The sequence below is a fragment of the Carettochelys insculpta genome, chromosome 1 (genome assembly GCF_033958435.1).
Source record: "Carettochelys insculpta isolate YL-2023 chromosome 1, ASM3395843v1, whole genome shotgun sequence".
NCBI lineage: Eukaryota > Metazoa > Chordata > Testudines > Carettochelyidae > Carettochelys > Carettochelys insculpta.
The window spans coordinates 287,126,793-287,146,395 of NC_134137.1; the positions used below are offsets into that span (position 1 = coordinate 287,126,793).

Genomic DNA, 19,603 nt, shown 5'->3' on the forward strand with positions numbered 1-19,603 from the left:
TGTATGCCAACACTGATTTCATCTAAACTCCACGCTGGGAGTCTCACAAAAAGACACACTTCCATGCATCATATTGGGCAGAGGGATGTCCTGCATGCCAAATGCAGTCATTATTGCCACGCCACCTGACAAGCCCTTCCTCTAGTCAGAATGGATACATTCTGAGAAGGTCAGGAAAAAGATCCGTTCTCCTGCCCAGGAAAAAAGTTAATCCATGATTTCCCATTTGGTTTTTGTCTGAATGATGACATTGCTTCAGTACGGAATTAGGGCCCAAAACTCTGGACTTCAGAGCTTTGGGAGTGCAAGAAGTGGCTACAAAGAGAGAATTCTAACTACATAAGCACTAATTCCATGCAATAGTCTGATTTTGGTCTGAAACTCTCCCATTCAAGTATTGACCAGGGTCATTTGTTTGGATTACAAGATCTGATGACATAACACAAACAGTAGACAGCAGGTACAGAACTACACCTTTTCTTCTCTGACTGATATGGAGAGGCCTTCACCTTAACTTTGTTCCCTTTAAGCATTTGCCTGGTTTCTGTGGGGCTTCCTGCCAGATTCAACTCCCCAATACTACTTTAGTAAGTTTTGTGGTCAATGCAAATCCTTCTCTTCTGGAGCCTTCACACTATAGGTTGGAAAGTGATTGGCAATCATTTAACAAGAACAGTTATCTCTCCATGTATACTAGGAAATACCATATTTGTAAGTATTTTAAAATGTATTTAATATTTTAAAATATTTTCTTTCTTCTAAAGACTTGGTAAGTCCCACGTGCCCTCCAGCTACATATAGTACTTGGAATTCATCTTAGTTTCCTTTTTATTACCAATAGTGGTTTTTTAGAACTTGAGGTACTTATCTTACTCAAGAACATAACACATTTCAGGCCTGGTTATTGACTTGACTTGCCCTAAACACAGGTACTGCCAATGGAGCATAAGTTATCTGCAAGTCTCCTCCACTTCACATTGTCTCAAGATAAAACTTCTAGATGACTCCAGAAGTACCCCAGTTGTTGTCCTTCAGTCTCAGTAGTTCTTCTCTATGTTCTCAGAGGTCTTCCTCTTTTGCATTTTCCTTGCGGGTTCCATGTGAAAGCTTGAAGGACTATGCTGAATGATGGTTTTCTAAGAGTGTGGCCTAGTCATCCCCACTGTCTTCTCTTGATTTGAGTGTCAAGTGGTTCTTGTCCTGCTCTGTTCCAAAGTTCCTCATATGTGAACAAGTCTTGCCATTAGATGTGAAGGATGTATCTCAGGCATTTGTTTATGAATTACTGTAGCTTGTGATTTGAAGACGTTTTAGTACGCCAGGTCTCACGTCCATACAAGAGCATACTCTTCACATTTGTGTTGAAGATCTGCAGTTATGTCCTTGCAGATATTATTTGTGAACTCCATATGGGATGAAGAGTCTTGAATGCATATGTTACTTTCCTTGTCCTGGCATTGGTATCCTCATCTGTTCCTCCATCTCTGCCCATAACACTGCTTCTGCTCCTACAGAAATCAATGCAAATTTTGCAACTAATTTAAGAGGAAGCAGAGTCCCTCATAAGCAAGAAATACACATCCAACCTTTTGCCCTTTTGAGATAGATCTAAATTAGTGCTGAAGAAACCTCATAAAATGGGCATTTCTCTTCAATTCAGGTGCTTACCTGAATCTAATTAGTCTGAAAATCAGACTGGAAATGTAAAGAGAACAGAGTTTCTTTGGAGACAGCTGGTCATTTCTACTGGGAAATAGGGCATATAAATGGTGTTTCTCATGGTTTTCAGAACTTCCACTTACATAGTCCAAACCAGGGAATATGGGGGTGCCTGACTTTTTTGTTTGAAGAGTATTAATCGTGCCTGTTGAAGAGCTCTTGAGTTTGGGGGAGAGATTCAATCCAACTTGCCCATTGCTAATATTTTCTGTTGACATGATTGCAGGTGCTAGCTCCTCCCCTCTGATTCCCTGAGAAAGGGCTACTAGAGATGGAGAAACTGTTGTCCTTCACCACCTCTGTTGAAGAAGGAGTAGAGCAGAGTCTACCTCTAGCAATCAAAAGAATGATAAAATGAAAGCCCTGTCAGTGAGTTTACTTGTACATCAACCTACCAAGAGCCGTGGAATGCTGGCTAAGCAACCTGTACATAACCTGAGCTGTGTGTCTGGGTTACAGCATTCAGCAACACCTGTTTGATGAGGAGATGCTTACTGGTCCAGAATAAGGGAAAAGCAATTGGCCTGACTCCCAGTTCAGAATCATTCTGCCCTGTGAGCTGTGATTGAAGAATGGCCCTTACTGAGCTAGTACCTTTCTGCTTCCTCCACAGAGGATCTTGCTCCAGTTTTGTGTGAAGCACTTTGTATATACAAACTGGGGAAAATGTTAGATGTAACCAAAACAATTGCAGCTCACAAGGGGGAAGAAAGGTATCTTGTTTCCCAAAGACTTACAATAAATTTAGCAACAAATAGCTAATCTCTTCTTCCTCAAGAGACACATTCTTATCCTTGCTCTTAATTCCATTTCTCTGCTGAGTGTAGGCATCAAAATCAGTGGAGCTGCATGTGCTTACATCCATTGTGCTTTGACTTAGAGGATAAGATACATGAAGTATAGAAGCTTTGGGAAATATGTGGTTTAGGAGGAGTTGTACTGTAGTCCTGATTTGAAAAAAAAAAGTGTATGGTATTATTGTTGGAGGTTTACAGCTCGGGATACAGGTATTGTATCTCTTAAATTCCTCACTCATGTCTTTTGGCTTGTTTTTCAGCATTAAATCTCTTCTCTGGAAATGCTGTCCCTCTTTGGTGCAGAGAGAGATAAACAAAGGGTGCTCACAGCCAGCCAGACTCTGTATGATTTCATATACATATATGTCTCTTCCACCAATACAATATTCCGAATCCTCAATCAGCACTTGGGCACCAACTTCCCCATCATTACAGTGCGGGAAAACTTGAGCATTAAGGAGAACCTTCAGCTCCTGATCAGTACCCTGAAAGAGATGCAGGTGGTTGTGGAAATGAAAGACAAAGTTGTGCAGAACAGTATCAGCCAGTGTTTATACGCTAAGCTTGCCGGTCCCATCACTTCTCTACAGGAGAAGCTTACTGTCGTGAAGGACCTTTATGAAAATTACAAGGGGGTCCTAGGAAGCATCATTGGCCCAATCGCTGCCGTGCTACTGAAACACGGAAATCTCCCTGAGTCTGTAGAGTCTGCCATTCGTCATTTAGCAACTTCCCCAGCTCTGTCCCTGCGAGTGGCTGACCTTCTTATGAGCCATGATGAAATTGCCAAAATACTCCCAATTACCCCTGAGAACAGCCCTTCAGGAAGCAGGACTGAAGAAGCTAGACCTCACAGAATATCAACTGCCTTCTCATTTGCCAGCTTTTTGCAACATGTCCTTTGGGGACAGGCTTCCACCAACATCCTGAAAATAGCCGCAGACTATCTGGAGGAGGCTGTCAGAGTGCTGAGACCATCTTGTGAATCCTTCCAGTGCATTGTGAAACTGGCTGAGGTCTATGTCTCGCTGGTAACAGATAAGTTGCAGTGACCCATTCAGCAACTGTTACTGAGTTAAAAATAGGGTTCTGTTCATTCTTTTCTTGTACCATGGAAAGCTGCACAAAGAAACAAGATAAAGTTGCAGCTAATTGCTGATTCCACAATAATTTCTGCAGTCATGTTTAGTGTCTAGATTTGAGCATTGCACCAAAGAGTCAAGGTGAAGTCTTCTTACTTTGTTAATTTAAAACGCTGATTAAATAAAAATCAACAGGAAAGTAGTGTAAATGTGAAAAAAGTGTAAAAATCAAAATCTGAAACAGTTTTATTTTATTTTATTTTATTTTATTTTATTTTTTTTTAAAATATTTCATTTGTTTTATTCTATTTTATCAAGTGTGTTTGAATTTTCTGGGAAAGCTTTTTAGATTATTCTGATGGCAGCAACTCAGTTTGGCAGGTTGGAGTATAATGGTTAGCTTTCAGAAATTAGCTCATGTGAAATAAGCTGTAATAGTGCTGGTCATTGGCAGGTTAACCACCATGACTAGATTTCCATCTTACTGGCTGACTGGGAATAGTAAATCACTGTGATTTGAGATAAGAAATACGTGGATAATCTGAGGTAGAGTGAAAAATAATTTTGTAGTCCGCCACAGGCTTCATGTGCAGCTTTTGGGCAAGTCACTTAATTTTGCTTTCCTTCGGGTTCTCTGTGAAACTGGCAGATTTTTTCCCTACCATAACGGAGCATGGTGAGTCTACATTTAGGAATGAATGTTCACCACTCTGAGATGTTTGGATGGAAGGTGCTGTAAAAGTGCAAGTATTATTATGGGTACTAATTTTTTGTAATGGGGCAAGAAAGCCAGAGAAATGCAATTGGTAGAAGAGATTTGTGGAAACTTTCATATTTCACAACTATGTATGACCGCCAAAACTAATTTTTCTGTTACTCTCTTCTGAAGTCAAAATAAAACCTAAAAGAGACTTTGCTGCCTTTGAAGTGGGTAATGGCTGGACTGCGGGAATAATAGGGTGGCTAGGTTTAGGAAGAGTCTAGCAAAGCAGTCCTGATGAGGAGTTCATTGAGCAAACTGAAGGAGAAACTTGGTGAAATGATTTAAGGGAGGGGAAAATTAAATAAGGGGCACAGCTGAGGGGCTGAAGGAAAGGTGTATTAAGCAGGTTTGCAGAAGAACAGATCACCTGGGATACACAGGGAAGATTTAAAGGTAGATGGTAGAGTAAAGATGATGCACAGCTGCTAAAATGAAGGAAACATATAGTAAGTGAGCCAAAGCAGAAGTTACCAGACAGTTTTGCAGCAAATATGAGCTGCTGTGCTGGGGAAGATCTGTGTTAGGCAAGGACACTGCAGGATGATTTGGAGGAGGGATTTGACTAGGGAAGGGAAAAAAAAGAGTCCTGAATAAAAGATAAGTCCAAAAGTCCTAAACAAAAGATAGAGTGAAGTAGGTTTTGGGAGGATTAACTTTTCTGAACTCCTGAAAGACGCAACATGTTGAGCTAGAGAAGGAGCAAAGTGACCAGACTGGACATGGACATAGTGGTGTGGGCTGGAGAGAGGCATTTGCTAGCCACTAGGCTTAAAAAGAATAGCAATTGAATTTAATTCCAATATAATGCTGTTTATCCCCGGATTTTTGAAAACTTTTCTCCTCAACTTCTTTGTATTCAGCTATTCATCAACCAGCAGCTGTTTGGGAGTCAAAGGGGTCAGAAGTTCAAGTCTATACTGTAGACAACTAGACCTGTGCACAGTGCACAGGTCAGAAGGGTGGTGCATATATGTAACAGGCCAGTACGCAGAAATTTCTGGTGGGGCAGGTGTTATGCTTTAAACAAAGCACACAATATCTTTTATAGGAGAAAAGGCAGTATGCCGCATTTATTGAGAATACAACGGTAGCATATGCTTTTCAGTCACACACACACACACACACACACACACACACGAGTCCCACCAAACGATGTTATAATTACCAGTCCAGAGCCTGGATAAATCTACTGGCCAGCTAGACTGATCACAGAGGGGGAGCAGGGCCTTGTTGGTTGGGATCCGATGCTCTCCTGGAGTTGGTGGCAAGACGAACCCAAAGTCCCATGGCAAAGCACCCTGCTTTTATAATCCTTCTCTCTGTTGCGGTTTGCAGTGTCAGTCTGTGACTGGTGTGTTATCTTTCCCATACCGGTCATTCTCAAAACACCTCCAAAAGGCTCATCCTGTAATCAATTGTCCTTAGGGGTGCCTGCTCCATGCTATAGAGTCATCAATCTGCCAATCCAATCACTTCTTGGCTACGTCTACACGTGCAGCCAACATCGAAATAGCGACATCGAAATAGTCTATTTCGATGAATAACGTCTACACGTCCTCCAGGGCCGGCAACGTCGATGTTCAACTTCGACGTTGCTCAGCCCAACATCAAAATAGGCGCAGCGAGGGAACGTCTACACGTCAAAGTAGCACACATCGAAATAGGGATGCCAGGCACAGCTGCAGACAGGGTCAACGGGCGGACTAGCGCTTCCGGGGCAACAGCTAGCCGCTCCCTTAAAGGGCCCCTCCCACATACACTCAGCCTGCACAGCACGCGGTCTGAGGAGCCATATAGGCACACAGACCCCGAGCGCCGCAGTCATGGACCCCCAGCAGCAGCAGCAGCAGCAGCAGCAGCAGCTAGAGGTCCACCCAGCCCTCCCAGCAGGAGCAGGGCTTGCCCTGGCTCATGCCATGTTGGGGGCAGCTGAGCACCTTCTTGCCCCAGGGGAGGAGATGCCCCCAGGGCAGCGGGGCTCAGCCCCTACCCCTGCAGCACCCCGCTCCACCCCCCGCCTCACACGCCAGTGGCTGTGGAGCTACCCCACCAGCACCGACTGGTGGGAGCGGCTGGTGCTTGGGGAGTGGGACGACGACCACTGGCTCCGGAACTTCAGGATGACCCGCCAGACATTCCTGGAGCTCTGCCAGTGGCTCACCCCCGCACTCAGGCACCGGGACACTGCCATGCGGCGTGCCCTCCCTGTGGAGAAACGGGTCGGCATCGCTGTCTGGAAGCTGGCCACTCCGGACAGCTACCCATCCGTGGGGCAGCAGTTTGGTGTCGGAAAGGCCACCGTCGGGGCTGTCTTCATGGAGGTAAGAGAACCCACAGGGGGAGGCCAGGCCAGGGCAGGGGGCCCAGAGCAGGCCAGGGTAGGGCAGGGCAGGGCAGGACAGGGGGGCCAGGGCAGGGCAGGGCAGGGCAGAGCAGGGCAGGGCAGGGGGGCCAGGGCAGGCCAGAGCAGGGCAGGGCAGAGCAGGGCAGGGCAGGGGGGCCAGAGCAGGGCAGGGCAGGGCAGGGCAGGCCAGGGCAGGGGGGCCAGGGCAGGGCAGGGCCACGCACACCCTGCTCACCCCTCATTGGGGCTGTCCCATGTGCTTTCTCTGCAGGTCGTGCGTGCCATCAACTCCATGCTCCTGCACAGGCTCGTGAGGCTGGGGGACCCACAGGCCACTGTCGCCGCCTTTGCCACCCTGGGCTTCCCCAACTGCTTCGGGGCTCTGGATGGGACTCACATCCCCATCCGCGCCCCGGACCACAGTGGAGGCCGATACCTCAATCGGAAGGGCTACCATTCAGTCGTCCTGCAGGCCTTGGTGGACAGCCGGGGACGGTTCCAGGACATTTACGTGGGCTGGCCTGGCAGCACCCACGACGCCTGGGTTTTCCGGAACTCAGGCCTGTGCCGCCGGCTGGAGGCGGGGACCTACCTCCCCCAGCGGGAGAGCCCTCTGGGGGACACCACCATGCCCTTCTGCATCCTCGCGGATGCGGCCTACCCCCTCCGGCCGTGGCTCATGCGCCCCTACACGGGCCACCTCTCCGCCAGCCAGGAGCGCTTCAACGAGCGCCTGAACCGTGCGCACCAGGTGGTGGAGCGCTCCTTTGGCCGCCTCAAGGGACGCTGGCGATGTCTCCTGACCCGCCTGGATGCCAGCCCCAACAACATCCCCCAGATTGTGGGTGACTGCTGCGCCCTGCACAACCTCGTGGAGAGCAAGGGGGAGAGCTTTCTTCAGGGCTGGGCCACCGAGGCTGGCAGGGCACACGTGCAGCCACCTGCTGCCCCCAGTCGGCAGATGGACCCAGAGGGGACCCGGGTCCGGGAGGCCCTGCGGGCCCACTTCGAGCAACAGGCCGCGGGGTGAACTCTGGCCAGGCCCCCTACTGCCCGCCCCTTCCTCCCCCACACTCCTGCCCCAACGCCCACACCATGGAGCACCCCACCGCCCCCCCCACTTGTCCAGGAGAAATGACAGCACGAACTTGTGGGTGAACGTAAATGTTTTTTTTGTCTTAACGATTTTTTTTTTTTTGTAAATAAATAAATATGTGAAACAGACACCAAAAAGGAGGGACAAACGTTCAACAAAAGCAAGATGTGCACAAATAAAACAATATACAACAACAAAGCAGAGAACTGTGCGCCATCAACAGAAAAGAAAAGCAGGGAGGAGAACGGGGAGAACTATTTACAGGGGGGGACGGGGCAAACAGGGGCAGTAACATAAAGCAGTCCCCAAAGTCTGTCCAACAAGGGGGGGGGCCACGTCCCGGGCCCCTCGCCCCTACAGCCCAGCACTGGGTGTGCCCGGCCGGGAGCTCTGCCGGGCCTGCAGTCTGGTCCGCGGCTGGGTGGGAGCGGGCTCCACCGGAAGGTAGCGGCGCCGGCGAGTCTCGGGTGGCTCCAGGGGTCCCTCGGCGCGGTGGCCCTCGTGGGGAGGTGGTGGGGCGACGGCGGACAGCCCGGTGACGGCTGGAGCAGCTGGTGGTGGGGCTGCAGGAGCGGGCATGGCGGGCGGTGGCTCGGCCGGCGCAGCATGGGGGGCCAGGTAGTCAACCAGCCGGTTGATGGTCTCCATATAGGCCCCCCATGCCTCCCTGCGCCAGGCCAGCGCCTGCTCCTGCAGCCGGAGGTGCTGCTCCGACACCTCCAGCTGCCGGCGGAGGATGGCCAGCAGCTGGGGATCCGTGGCCGCCGCCGGTAGCAGGCGCGGGGTCCACCGTCTGGCCCTCCGCGGGGCCGGTCGTTCCTCGGCCGAGGGGCTGCCCTGGAGCGAGGGTCCCGGAGGGCTCTCCGGGACAACCGAGGCCTCGCCGGCACTCTCTTCCGGTCCTTCAGATGGTGCAGGTGCAGGTGCAGGACACAGGAGAGGAGGGGGGAAAGAAGAATGGAGACAGGCGTTAGTGTGGGCCCCGAGCCGTGGCCTTTGTCCCCCCACCCTGTGCTGCAGGTTCCCCATCCCCGTCCCCAGGAGATGCTGCTGTGATGGATGGGGTTCAGGGGTCCCCCTGCCCTGCACCCCGTCCCCTGGTGGGAGCGACTCTCACTTCACCCCGCAGGGTCTGAGAACAGGAGAGCTTTCTTAGGCCACAGATGGCCAGTTTCTGGCAGGAGTGACAGCACCAGCTGTCGGAAGAGACAGTCCTTCCAACCTGTCGTGGGGAGAAGACCCCAAGGGGGGCCCCTCTGGGATGCAGCTTTCCCCCTCCTCTGGCTGGCTGCCTACCAGCTCTCCCTTCCCCTAGCCTCTACCTGTGGCCCCCGCCCTTGCCCCCCAATTCCAAGCCAGCTCGGCTCCTCCCTCCTGTTTGCTCAGGGCAGAGGTGTCACCTGCCAGCTGTAGCGCCAGGATCCTCCTTTGGCCCTGGGAGCTCCTCGGCTGTGGTGGCTCATATGTAGCCTGAGTCTCCCTTTGGCACTCCCCCCACTCCATCACATGCTGCTGCTGCGGGGTGTCCCACCCCCTCCGCCCGGGGGCCCCACGAGGTTCCGCTCCCCCCTGGCCCGGGGATGGGGCATGGCACTGTCATGCAGGGTGGCGGGGGGCAGGGGCTGATGGCTGCAGTGCTGTGAGGGCCATGGCCCTAGTGTCCTTGGGGCCATGGCCATGTGAGCGTGGGGGGGGCCCTGGACACATCTCTGTTCCCCCCGCCCCTCAAGCCCCGGGGTGTCCACCAGAGAGGGGTACCTACCTGTGGGTCCGCTCCCACGGTCCGGAGATCCCTGGGGGTCGGAGGCCCTGCTGCTGCTCCGGGATGGCAGGAGGAGGATCTGCAGGCTGGATTCTGCGGAGTAGGAGCCCCCCTCCTCCTCCTCCTCCTCCTCCTCCTCCTGCCGCGATGTCCTGGGGATGGCCTCCGGGGGGGGCCCCCGGGGTGCGGGGCTTGCCTCCGGGGCGGAGTCCGTCTGCAGGGCCTGCTTGGGCTCGTCAGCCGAGGTGTCAAGGGTGGCCGGAGGGGAGGAGGTGTGCCGGGAGCCCAGGATGTCCCTGAGCTCCCTGTAAAAGGGGCAAGTGACGGGGGCGGCCCCAGATCGGCTGGCCGTATCCCGGGCCCGGGCATAACCCTGCCGCAGCTCCTTGACCTTACTGCAGACGTGGTCAGGAGTGCGGGCATGGTGACCCCGGGCAGCCAGGCCGTCGGCCAGCCGAGCGAACGCATCTGCGTTCCGCCTCTTGCTCCCCATTACCTGGAGCACCTCCTCCTCGCTCCAGAGCCCCAGCAGGTCCCGCATCTCGGCCTCCATCCAAGAGGGGCCCCGCTGCCACTTCCCAGACTGCGTGGCCCTCTGGCTGCCCTGGCTGCTCTGGCTGCCCTTGGGGGGGTCCCCTGGGGGCGCTGGGGGGGCTGCTGGGCAGCCATGGCCGGTGTCAGGGGCTGAGGGCTGTGCAGGCTCGCCGCGGGTGCAGGCAGGAGCCTGCACATTGCCTCAGCCTCCTGCAGTCAGGGCGGGGGAGGGGACCTTTAAGGGGCCGCTCCACGCGGCCACCAGTGAGCTGAGGGGCTGGAGAGAGCGTCTCTCAACCCCCCAGCTGATGGCCGCCATGGAGGACCCGGCAATTTCGACGTTGCGGGACGCGGATCGTCTACACTGTCCCTACTTCAACGTTGAACGTCGAAGTAGGGCGCTATTCCTATCTCCTCATGAGGTTAGTGACTTCGACGTCTCGCCGCCTAACGTCGAAGTTAACTTCGAAATAGCGCCCGACGCGTGTAGACGTGACGGGCACTATTTCGAAGTTGGTGCCGCTACTTCGAAGTAGCGTGCACGTGTAGATGCAGCCCTTGACTGGGGGTATGCACTGATGGTCCTTCTCTGACACCATGAAGTCTGTCTTCACCCACGCTTCACCCCTCCTTCCTTGGCCACCTGGCTCTGGGTATAACTTGCACACCTTTATCTCAACACAGACATACCACTTTCACATGTAAACAATTCTTAAAAGGACTCTCAGAGAAAAGCAGAGCAAAGACGTAAATCAAACAATTAAGGCTTCAGCTTTCAACATCATCCTGTAATATTATTAACGTAGACACAATACCAAACTCTCTCTTACTTACTTACTAAATTCACTTAACTCTAAAACAGGAGGCCTATATTCAATTGAAGAACTTAAATCAATACAATCAATAAATGTTACATGTATTAATGTGTTACCTTACACTGCTACCTTGTTAAGCTTAAAATTCAAAGTTTAAAAGAGAATAAGAGAATAAAACTTTCAACTCCAACACGGGTGAAGGTGTGTGGGTTTCTTGTAAATGTGGGCCAATTTTTTTTTAAATATAAAGGAGTTCAAAATACAGTCATGCAAAAAGTGTGCATAAGAGAAGTTAAACGAAAAGCTGAGTGAAAACAGATTGGTAAAATGATTTTGTTATAACATACTAAAAATGTATACTGCAATAAAGGTTTCGTAGAAATTACCATCTGGGATCTTGTTGTAATATCCTAAATGAAAAACAGTATTCCCTCATCCCCCTCCTTTCCTGATATTAGCGGCTAAGGGAATATTGAAAAATGTTGTCCCTTCCCTGCTCCAGGGCCAGCTCTCTACACTGTCCAAGGAACTACAGGTCCCAGGTTGCCTTGGGTTCTCCCATCATGCCCTGCAGGCTCCCCCTTCAAAGCTCAGCAGGGAGGAAGGGAGAGAAACTGGAGATGGGTGGGGGATGTAGTCACACACCCGTCTCCCCACACACGTGCCTGTGGAACTTCTTGTCTTTTGATCACAAGTTCCATGCCAAATGAGGTTAATAGTTGCTGACTGAAAACTGTTCCCAGCTGATGGCTGTTTGTAGCCTATATAGAATGTGTTAGCAAGTCTCAGTTCAGTACTTGGTGGTCAAATGTCTACATTACAAATCTAAATTATCACAGCTGATCATTGGGTTGGTAGTCTCAACTCAGTCCAAGGACAAAATGCAACAGAGGCTAAAGAATAAGCTCTTCTCCAAGATGAGAGGGAGGGATAGCTCAGTGATTAGAGCATTTGCTTTGTAAACCCACAGTTGTGAGCTCAATCCTTGAGGGACCTTTCAAGGTTCTGTGGCAAGTTATATTTAAAAAAAAAATCTATGTGGGATGGTGATAGGCCCTGCTGTGGGTGTCAGGAGACTGGACTCAATGACCACTCAAGATCCCTTCCAGTTCTGTGAGATATGCTTCAAATGTGGTCCCTCCTGGTCAGGCATATTGGAAAGAGGCAGTATGAGAAGGATGCATATAACCTTCAAAAGTTAGGAAAGAACATAGTTAAACTGGGAACGAGAATCCCATATGTGATGTGATTTCCATCTCTGATTTTGAACTTTGACAGACAGAGCAATAGAAATGTACACATGCTTAATTACGTCAACCTCTCTTTAAAACAAACACTTAACCCAAGACACATTAAAATTTCCAATTGACTTTTGATGGAGTTCTACAGGTGATTTTTTTATTGTCCAGCAGAGGGTGCTGTTACTACTAACTCAAGAGGTCTCTACTGAGATGTGCAAAGGAAATTCTAATACAAACATTATAGTAATTCAAGATTTCCTATTGTATGACTATATCCCAAACCCTGCAGATTACGTCCCTAGATTACTGGAGCTGCTGCCACACTCTTCAATAAGCACACTGACCCATTATTTTCGTACCTTGAATGTACACCTAGGGACTGATTTTAGGCATTAAATGCCCCCTTTGAAACCCTGAGCAACTTATTGAACCCAGGAGTAGCTACAGGCAAAATCTCAGGAGGTTTTTAACACCTTATGGCATTGGTAAACTCTTTGGTTGGTTAGCTGTAAATCCCTGATACCCATAAATCACTCCTGTCCACATAGCACATGAATTCTTCTGGGATCAGGGAAAGATTCATTGACTGGTAGAGTAGAAGAAAGCACTGATCACACAAGAAAGAAAGGCAGCAAATGGAGGAAGGTGGATACAGTTCTTGCCGCCTGAAGCTGTAAAAGAATCAAAAGGGATGCTCTTTAGAAACTCAGCCTATGGCTTCAAAACACATCATAACATGGCTGCTTTCTCAAACAGCCATTTCCTCATAAAATATTTTAAATTAATAAAACCACTCATTCAGGTGAACACGTTCCAATATTTGCCCAGAATTCAATATACGTAATCCAAACTTATTTCATCTTCAAATTTGGCTGTATTGATAGTTGGAATCATAACACAACATAAACCACCGTTCAGACTTGAATGTCTCTAAGGTTTCCCCACAGATACCTCTCTGTCTAGGACTCTGATTCTGTCTGGAGAATCTCTTCCACCTCCTTTATGTCCTGCCACAATGAGTAAGTAGGATTCAAACATGGTTAACAAAAATCCTGTCACCTTGTCCCAGAGACATCTCCAAACTCACAAACTCAATCAACATTTCCTGAATAATTATAACTGATGACAAGATTTAGTTCTAAAAGGGTGAAAAACTGTTGTTTGTGTTGGCTTTTAAGTGGGAATCTAAATCAAACTTACCATGGCACAGTGAATGCAACTTTAACTGTCAAGAAACCTTCATCTCCCCGTTCTACACCACATATACCTGCTGAGCTGGGACTAAAATTCTGGTCTTTATACTGCCAAAAACACAGGCCTGTATCACTGCAGCTAAACAGTGATGGGTTTTATATGTCAGCCATAGAAGGCAACACACACGCAGTGCCCAGACCGTCTTCACTGATGTCAGTGGCAAATATTCCCATTGACATCATGGGAGAAGTTCTGGGCTCGGTGTTCTCCACAACAAAATAAATATGTGTGTATTTTTAGGCCCAACACATTTCTCAAACCAGACTCAAAAGAGTGTCAAAATAGGGCTTTATAATGGCAGCTGGTTTCAGCTTGAACTATGGAAAGGCCACTCTCTGTGAATTGCTGCTGTTTGTTGTGTGTCTACCCTACCGTTGTGCTGAAAGAAGTTAGCAAGTAATGATTAGTACTCTTCTCTTCAGCTGAGCTCTGCATTGGAGCAGCAACTTGTTGTGTGCTGTCAACTGTGTGAATGGAATCAACCTGCTTCAAGTCTGCCTACTATTTTGTGTTAGTACGAGGCAGTTGCTTTCTGTTTCTGAATGACATTCTGTGCTTGAGGGTTGTGTTGCCCACTATTGTCCTGGGACAAAAACTAAGAGTCACATGACAGTGATGTGCAACATAACTTGTTCCTCCTCTCCAATAAGGTAAGGAACCACAGCCTACTCCAAGCAGGACTTCTGATCCACCAGCAAGTTTTCTGGCTGATTGTTGACTAAGCGTTGTCCAGACTGTAATTTTCAAAACCGCCCGCAAACCTCTTGCAGTTGCTAACTCTGTTCCATCTGTACCACGGTTAGCAGCATTCCACTCCCTGCTACAGATGGCTCTGCAGCCTTGGCAGATATTCTCAGCATCATGCTGGGATTTTGCCACAGGAACATAGGTGGGGGTAATGGAAGCATGCAGGAAGGGCACCTGGTTAGACCCAAGTTCCTTTATCAGCAGTTATTGGTTGATCTTTAACCTGTTCACAATAAAATGTCCACTTACTTATGACCACCAACACCACCTTTCACATTAGCCAGAAAACACACTGCACACCCAGCACACACTCCTGGCTTCTTCTGTGCCCAAGGAAGATATGAGGCTTAAAACGTGAGATGTGGTACAGCTCGCAAGGTGCCCATCAAGATGACCCTGGGTCTCCAATCTGAGAGTTCCTACATACTGTACCTTTCAGGAGCTGGCAGTTGTACTGGCTGTAATTTCCCACAGACAGCAGATAGATCCGGTTACCATTTGGTGTTCGGCTGAAGTTTCTGACCAGGAATATCTCATAGGGTGGGACGAGGACCTCCCTCTCAGAGAAGTAGTGGGAGAAGCGTTGCACAGTCGTCCCTAAGCAAGTCTTCAGGGTGAATGCTGTTTCATTCCCAAAACGTTGGGCTTCCTTCTGGAGGAGTGAAGTGGAGGTGAAGCGGCCAAACCGTACTTGAGTGCCCACCTCAGCCTCAAAATACAGACCTTTCACCCCCCGGTACACCAGGTAGCACTTTCTACCTGTGGTGTCACTCTTCCATTTCCTCACCAGCTGAATGGCTGTAGTCAGGTAGAAGTGGAGGTACTTGAAGTGAAAATTATGCCTGTAGTGCTCTGGGGATCTCCCAGCTCTGGAGATGGTCCAGTTTAGGTCAGAGTGCAATGAGGTATTCATGGTGTAAGCCAGGAGGGCTACAGCATGATCCTCCTGCATCTCTTTTAACAGAGCCATTGGCATTTTTGCCCAGACCAACTTTGCTTTCTGCCAGATGCTGAAATAGTTCTTGTTATTACCCAGTTCCTTCTGGAAATAATCTCCTCGATCCAGTTCTTCCATGACGTGTTCACAGCAACCCCGGTACTGGTCATCAAAGGAATCTGGTGCCATATCCATGACAATACGGGACATGGCCTGCAACATAGAGATAACACACCTTTATCCTCAAGAATATGACTGTTAGCATGCCTGTGTCTTTGTAGGTCAATAAATCAGAGTTTCCTACAGCTTTTGTCCTGCTATAGAGATCCCAGAGGGCATGGTGGAGCATTGGAAGCACATGGCACAATGAGTGGCAGACCAATACTGCGGTGATTATGAGGTTGTCAACAGCATACATGCAACCTTGGACACCTGTACCACTTTCCCCATGGGAGAATATTGGGCAAGACACTACCATTATTTCACTTCATAAAGCTCAATAATTGGGGGTGTGAGAAGAGTTCATAGATAGGCTGAGAATGCACGCAATAGCCAGTGGAGATGAGATTAGGACCCATCGATGTGGCTGGTGAAAGAAACATTCATTTGGCCTCAAATTTGGTCTAGGATGCTATAAAACACTCACCTAGGTTCTAAGAGGACTCAGAAACTAGAAGAGAGAGGCTAACCCACTCAGTGCTATGGTTCCATGGTTGCATTTGACATTGTTTTCCCTGCACTGGGTGCAAAGAAGGCATTATTTGTGAGACTTGCTGCACGCTGCCAGTCAAAATGCACAAATGTGCTGTTGGAGATGCATGTGCAGCAATTCATTTCAGTTTTGACAGGTGAAAGAAAGCCCCTTAATGAATGAAAGCAGCTGTATCTCCAGAGTCTCCACTCCTTTACAATGATAAAGAAAGGTAGGTGGATGGAGGCGGTCAGGTGGCCCACGGTAGTCTTGCTGCCTGGCTGAGAGTGAGGGAACCTGTAACACAATATGATAATTGTGTAATGCTGTGGGAGTGCACCAGCAGGGTGAATTTCTTCCTGAATCCTTGCATAGAGCAAGATGGTGGTGGCAGCTTTTGTTTGTTTGTTTGTTTTGGGGGGTTTTTTTGGTCAAAACAGCTGTTCAGTGGAAAATGCCCTTTCTCTGATCTGATATTTTTTCACAAAATCATATTGATGTCAATGAAATTTTATTGATGGGAAAAAAGTTGTGAAAATGACAAAATGTAATATTTTGGCATTTTAGAATGATAGCTTTTTATTTTTCACTTCAAAATTTACTTTTTTATTTTAAATGTTGAAAGTGTTGAAATTGAAAAAAATGCTTTGACTGAACTGGAACAACTTTATTTTGGTTTTGCAATGGCATGGTGTGAAAAAAATGCTAAAATTTTAGCTTTGACCTGATTCAGGACCAAAAAAAAATAAAATTTCAGGATTTTTCATAGCCTAGAAAATCCATTTTCAACCTATTGAATAAAAGTAGATATTCTGTCTGAAGAGCTCTTTTATCGAATGTGTCATAAAACTAGTCCTATAACAAATTATAAACAAAATATCTTCCAGTTCTGACAAATCCTATATCACATGAACAGCCTGTACTCATATCATTCAATCAAGTGAAGCCATCCAGACTGATGCAAACTAATACTCGACACTGCTTAGGTTGCAGGTGTCCTGAGATCACTGCCTATCATGGTGATCAATATTGTCCCTTTGTTTCCATGTATTCCCTTACCTGCATCCTGTTTCTTGTCTCAGGGTTTATCTACACTTACCAAGAGAGGGTCAATCTTTCGGGATTCAATTTTGTGCGCCTAGTGGGGATGCGTGAAATCAAACAATCAGGGCTCAACAGTTGATCCTGTTACTATTCTTTAATTTAAGGAGTAAGGGAGATCAAATGGGAGAGTTGCTCCCATCAACTTCCTTCAGTGAGGACAGCCAGAGAAATTGATCCTAGATAGGTCAATTCCACCTATGCAATCGTGGTAGTTGGATTTGCATATCTAGCATAGATTTTCAGGTCCAGGGTAGACATGACCTCAGACTGTAAATTCTTTAGGCCAGGAACTGCCTTTTTGTTCTGTGTTCTTACACAATCTAGCATAACTGGGTCTCGATCTGTGGCTGGGTCTCTGAGACACTTGGATATACAACATACTATATACAATATAGCTGGCCAAATAACAGGAAAACAGTACAGTAAACTCTGTCTTAACTGGCTTTCCATCATTCAAAATTGTCGAATAATCGGCATTTTAACCATAAGTAAATTTCAGTTACCTTTTCCATAAGTACAGTATAGTGACAGTAAATACAAATACATACAGCAAGTATAGTATAAGTTTACAGTGTACAATACTAATGTTGTTGGTAAATCAAGTACCCTGCATATATTGTTGTTTGTTTCTTAATAGCTAACTTTGTTTTTCTTTAGTGTTATGCATAGCTAGTTATACCTCTCTATTAACCAGAATATTTGAATATCCAGCAACCTCCTGGTCCCCGGGCAGCTGGATGAGAAAGAGTTTATCTGTGGTGTTTGATTTGTATGGTTGTACAGCTGATTAACTGTCAACATTGGTTCTTGTTCTTGAAAATTTTCTGCAATCAAACATCATCGTAATATATGCAAGACTATCATTAATCACTCTTTTCTCTGTTGAGATTTTAAGTGGGCTTTAGCCCAACCCTATATCCAGTTATTTGATATTTGGCTGAATAAAAGCAGACATTGAGTTCATCGTGAACATTCACCCTCACTTGGAAAAGGACTCCAAAGTGAAGGCACTGACTAGCTCTGTGGAATTAGTAGCCAGTGGACTTCACTATTTTGGGACACAACTTCCCCACCCACAGTATCTGAAGTACTTTTGGGGAGAATTCTAAACACAGTCACATGGGAAGAAAAAATTAAAAAGAACATCTCTGTGCCATCTAAGAAAGATCTTATTGATTGTGCCATTTCCCTGAGGCCCAGCCATAAACATTCCCTGACAGGAAACTTGAAAATGGCAGGTATTTTTTAACAACATACTAGGAAGGGTCAGAGAACGTGAGAAATGAAACACAGCAAATCAAAAAAATTTCCCCTCTAAGCTTGATTCAGAGCCCACAGAAGAGAATGGAAACAGGCTCATTTTCTTCAGTAGGTTTTGGATCAGCCATTCTCTGAGCAACTTCACAACTTCAGAAAAAAGCTCAACCTTTTCCCCTCTCATCAGCCCGAGCAAAGCAAAGATCACTGCCAGAACGCTGCTCAGTAGACCAGCTGTCATCTCAGAGCCCACAGGAGATCCGCGACAGGATGTTGCACTCCTACAGAGCCAGAAGAGGGGGCTGCTCCTTGTTTCTTCTTTTCTCTTTTAATGTCATAAATTGAATTCCAGCAAATCTGCAGTGTGACATTTACGCTCGGAAATGAGTCAATATTCTTTTTCGCTTTTCCATGCGCTGGAATCATTCATCAGACGTGCGGCATAATGGCCATAATATTTCCTATTTAAAATAAATTTGGTATAAATGATGTCCAAAAGAAATTGTATGGTCCTTTAAATAACAGTTTCTCCTCCACTCCAGTCCGAGTTGATACGCTTTTACCTGGCCTTTATCAGCTGCCTTAACATTGAGTCTTTCTATCTTCTTTTCTCTTTCCTTCCGTCTCACGAAGGTTTCTTATTCCATGTGCTCTTCAAATCCCATTAATAGTCCAAAGGAAGAGGAGATTCAGCCCTTTAAGGCACTCAAGACTGCTTTCTTCTGTGGCTTTACAGGACAAAATAAGGAGGAGTGAAACAACCTATCTCCAGCCAAGAACTGGGCGAACACTGAAAGGAATGCTGGGTTCTGATAAAGACAGGGCCGAGGTGCCTTCAGAACCCATCTGGCACAAGAGATAACACGCCTGCCCAACCCCCTCTTTCCCCACCCTGTTCTAGCCATTAACACAGCTGCCCAACTCACTCCAATCCTTTTTCACATGTATTGTAAATGAATATATTGCTTGGGAAAGATGCCTGACCCAGCCACACAACCAAGCTCTGTTTGCCTGCTGCTCCTCACCAAACAAGAGTCTGTCATTCCCCCACTCTCCTTGTGAGTGTCCCAACAGAGGAGACAGATACTGGTCAAAGTTGAAGGTGATATGAGCATTTGACCTCCTTGACCTTCTTGAGGTCCCTTTCAGACCTATGATACTATGATTTGCCCCATGAATGAACTCTGACTAGACTGAGACTCACCAGCTCATCTTGCATGTCACAGAACAGAGGCAGAAAGTATCAACTTTCAGGGCCTGTTGCTCGGTGTGTGAGAAGTGACGTGTCCTCTTCCTATTTAGAGCTTCCACATGAGCTAGTTTTGAGAAGCAGTCCTGGTCTGGGGAGGGAGGCTGCCCCACACCCTATAAGAAGCAGTTTTCACAGCCCTCACATGGACCTGAACAAGTACGGCTGTAGGCTATTGAGGTTCCTTTGCAAAGGGCAAACGCTGGGCCCC

At 47.8% G+C, this 19,603-nt stretch overlaps 2 protein-coding genes across 2 annotated transcripts; one reads left to right on the top strand and one right to left on the bottom strand.

Annotated features, from left to right (window-relative positions):
- Positions 1 to 2,797: 2,797 nt before the first annotated feature.
- On the top strand, positions 2,798 to 3,568 carry C1H12orf60 (chromosome 1 C12orf60 homolog). The gene has a single exon (XM_075002496.1). The coding sequence runs from the start codon at positions 2,798 to 2,800 to the stop codon at positions 3,566 to 3,568; it is 771 nt and encodes a 256-aa protein (XP_074858597.1).
- Positions 3,569 to 10,876: 7,308 nt separating this feature from the next.
- On the bottom strand, positions 10,877 to 18,857 carry ART4 (ADP-ribosyltransferase 4 (inactive) (Dombrock blood group)). The gene is made up of 4 exons (XM_074983957.1): positions 18,707 to 18,857; positions 18,313 to 18,604; positions 14,587 to 15,304; positions 10,877 to 12,824 (listed from the first exon to the last, which is right to left on the bottom strand). Exons 2-4 carry the CDS (start codon positions 18,382 to 18,384, stop codon positions 12,733 to 12,735), a joined length of 882 nt encoding a protein of 293 aa, XP_074840058.1. The 5' UTR covers positions 18,385 to 18,604; positions 18,707 to 18,857; the 3' UTR covers positions 10,877 to 12,732.
- Between the last annotated feature and the right edge of the window lie 746 nt (positions 18,858 to 19,603).